Below are 3,325 nucleotides of genomic sequence, written 5' to 3'. Positions count from 1 at the left end.
ACATGTGTAGTGTAGGATGTGTGTCTGTGTACTCCAGTACATGTGTAGTGTAGGATGTGTGTCTGTGTACTCCAGTACATGTGTAGTGTAGGATGTGTGTCTGTGTACTCCAGTACATGTGTAGTGTAGGATGTGTGTCTGTGTACTCCAGTACATGTGTAGTGTAGGATGTGTGTCTGTGTACTCCAGTACATGTGTAGTGTAGGATGTGTGTCTGTGTACTCCAGTACATGTGTAGTGTAGGATGTGTGTCTGTGTACTCCAGTACATGTGTAGTGTAGGATGTGTGTCTGTGTACTCCAGTACATGTGTAGTGTAGGATGTGTGTTGATGCCTAAAGAGACTCTGTGTTTAACACACTTCAACCAGACGACTGTAGAAGCTTCTGTTTTATTGAAGAACAACCGTTTCTCCATTGAACACAATGTTGTGGTCAAGGTAGTTGTTTTATGACTGACTGAAAGAGGGAGACTTTTAGAGTATTTCTTGGTTGGTCAAATGTTGGTTGGCTGAATGTTGGGTCTAGTTGGTTGGTCATTGGCTTGATGGCTGAATGTCAGGTTTGTTGAACATAGATCCTTGTTGATAGGCTGTTAGTTCTCATTAGGTTGTATTTTGGTGGTTTTTGGTTAGACTGGTTCCTAGGACTGGTTCCTAGGAGGAGGAAGAGGAAGAGGAGGCTGAGCTGTGACAGTTTGACATCAGTCTCCTGTTACCTGCTGAGAGAGAGAGAGAGAGAGAGAGAGAGAGAGAGAGATTTGCTGTACATAGCATCCTAAGACACACACTGATCCCTATTTAGTGTACTACTTTTGACCAAGTCTCTGGCCAAAGTAGTGTACAATGTAGAGAATGGGCTGCCATTTGGGACGCACCCCAGCTAAAGTACATCTTCATGTAACAGTTAGTGCAGTAGGGTTTCTCATCACAACAGTTACAGTACATCACCAAGCAGTATCTACCTCTGGTACCAAACATCTTCATGTAACAGTTAGTGCAGTAGGGTTTCTCATCATGCTGAAACACAAGGCACAGAAAACATCTTAGTTCATGAGATACATAGATACACACATACATACATACACACATACATGTAGACATGTAGACGGACGGACGGACAGACCTTCTCCACCCCACCTCCCTCACTCCCTCCCCACACTACCCCTCCATGTCTTCGTACCTCAGCATGTTGTCCTGGGGTCAGCTGTCTCTGACACTGTTGACACTATCTTTCCCTCCACTTCTCAATCTCTCCCCCCTCACTCCCCCTTCCCTTCCCTCTCTCCCCTCCCCTTCTCTCCCTGACTCACTCTCTCCCCCTTCCCTCTCTCCTCTCTCCCCTCTCCCTCCTACGTCTCCCCCCTCCGCTATACTCCTCTCCCTCTCAACCCCCTTTCCTCTCTCCCCCTTCTCTCCCTCCTCCTCTTCCCTCCCTCCCTCTCTCTCCATACCTCAGCATGTTGTCCTGGGGTCCCCCTTCTCTCCCTCCTCCTCTTCCCTCCCTCCCTCTCTCTCCATACCTCAGCATGTTGTCCTGGGGTCCCCCTTCTCTCCCTCCTCCTCTTCCCTCCCTCCCTCTCTCTCCATACCTCAGCATGTTGTCCTGGGGTCCCCCTTCTCTCCCTCCTCCTCTTCCCTCCCTCCCTCTCTCTCCATACCTCAGCATGTTGTCCTGGGGTCAACTGTCTCTGACACTGTTGACACTTCAGACACAGAGGGTGGTAGTCCCGCCCCAATGACCTCTTCTTCTCACCTGGAGCAATGGGGAGAGAGGATACCAAGGGTTAGAGGTCAAATGTCTGTCATGGACCAATCTGGTTAGAGGATACCAGGGGTTAGAGGTCAAATATCTGGCATGGACCGTTGGGGTTGGAGGATACCAGGGGTTAAATAAAACATTTAATCAAATTGTATTTGTGACATGCGCCGAATACAACAGGTGTAGTAGACCTTACAGTTAAATGCTGAATACAACAGGTGTAGTAGACCTTACAGTGAAATGCTGAATACAACAGGTGTAGTAGACCTTACAGTGAAATGCTTACTTACAAGCTCTTAAAAGCTCTTAACCAACATTGCTTTAAGAAGTTTTAAGAAAAAAATGTTTTAAATAAACATATATTTTTTAAAGTTATAAATAAATAATTAAACAGCAGCAGGTGTCTTTCACAATTTGTACGGCCTTCCTCTGACACCGCCTGGTATAGAGGTCCTGGATGGCAGGAAGCTTGGCCCCGGTGATGTACTGGGCCGTACGCACTACCCTCTGTACTGCTTTGCAGTCAGAGGCTGAGCAGTTGCCATACCAGGCAATGATGCAACCAGTCGAGATGCTCTCGATGGTGCAGCTGTAAAAGCTTTTGAGGATCTGAGGACCCATGCCAAATCTTTTCAGTCTCCTGAGGGGGAATAGACTTTTGTCATGCACTCTTCACGACTGTCTTGGTGTGCTTGGACCATGTTAGTTTGTTGGTGGCGTGGACACCAAGGAACTTGAAGCTCTCAACCTGCTCCACTAAAGCCCCGTCGATGAGAATAGGGGCGTGCTCGGTCCTCCTTTTCCTGTAGTCCACAATCATCTCCTTTGTTTTTATCACGTTGAGGGAGAGGTTGTTGTCCTGGCACCACATGGTCAGGTCTGACCTCCTCCCTATAGGCTGTCTCATCGTTGTCTGTGATCAGGCCTACCACTGTTGTGTCATTGGCAAACTTGATGATGGTGTTGGAGTCGTGCCTGGCTCGACAGTCATGAGTGAACAGGGAGTACAGGAGGGGTCTGAGCACGATCCCCTGAGGGGCCCCCGTGTTGAGGATCAGCATGGCGGATGTGTTGTTACCTACCCTTACCACCTGGGGGTGGATTTATTTAACAACTGACATCAGTTTGGCTCCAACACATTTACAACAAAGACATTCTGACAGTAAAATAAATACAAGTGTAAAAACATATAAAGAATATTTCATGCTGAAACCCTCATATTAAACACCAATGATATTTACTGAGTTTATGGGTTATATTAAGGTTAATGATTGTAATATATATATTTTTTAAACAATTTTATTTAATTATTGTATATTTGACATGTGAAAAGGTCACACAGAGGACCAGAGATAATTACAGACTCATGTGATAAGGTCACACAGAGGGCCAGAGATAATTACAGACTCATGTGATGAGGTCACACAGAGGACCAGAGATAATTACAGACTCATGTGATGAGGTCACACAGAGGGCCAGAGATAATTACAGACTCATGTGATGAGGTCACACAGAGGACCAGAGATAATTACAGACTCATGTGATAAGGTCACACAGAGGACCAGA

At 46.3% G+C, this 3,325-nt stretch overlaps 1 protein-coding gene across 3 annotated transcripts in view; it reads right to left on the bottom strand.

The window, feature by feature from the left end:
* Positions 1 to 374: 374 nt before the first annotated feature.
* LOC106595898 (cysteine-rich protein 1) overlaps positions 375 to 3,325 on the bottom strand; it is a 4,834-nt gene continuing 1,883 nt past the window's right edge. The window contains exons 2-4 of one of the 3 annotated variants that reach the window (XM_082978628.1): positions 1,659 to 1,753; positions 963 to 1,017; positions 375 to 719 (exon numbers count right to left, since the gene is read on the bottom strand). In XM_082978628.1, the coding sequence (XP_082834754.1) occupies positions 655 to 719; positions 963 to 1,017; positions 1,659 to 1,753 (215 nt within the window). In that variant the 3' untranslated portion in view covers positions 375 to 654. The remainder of the gene's footprint in view (positions 720 to 962; positions 1,018 to 1,658; positions 1,754 to 3,325) is intronic. The other 2 variants (XM_082978629.1, XM_082978627.1) reach the window with 2 other exon arrangements.

This window comes from Salmo salar, chromosome 08 (genome assembly GCF_965601325.2).
Source record: "Salmo salar chromosome 08, fSalSal1, whole genome shotgun sequence".
Taxonomy (NCBI): domain Eukaryota; kingdom Metazoa; phylum Chordata; class Actinopteri; order Salmoniformes; family Salmonidae; genus Salmo; species Salmo salar.
This window is presented reverse-complemented; position numbering and strand designations above follow the sequence as displayed.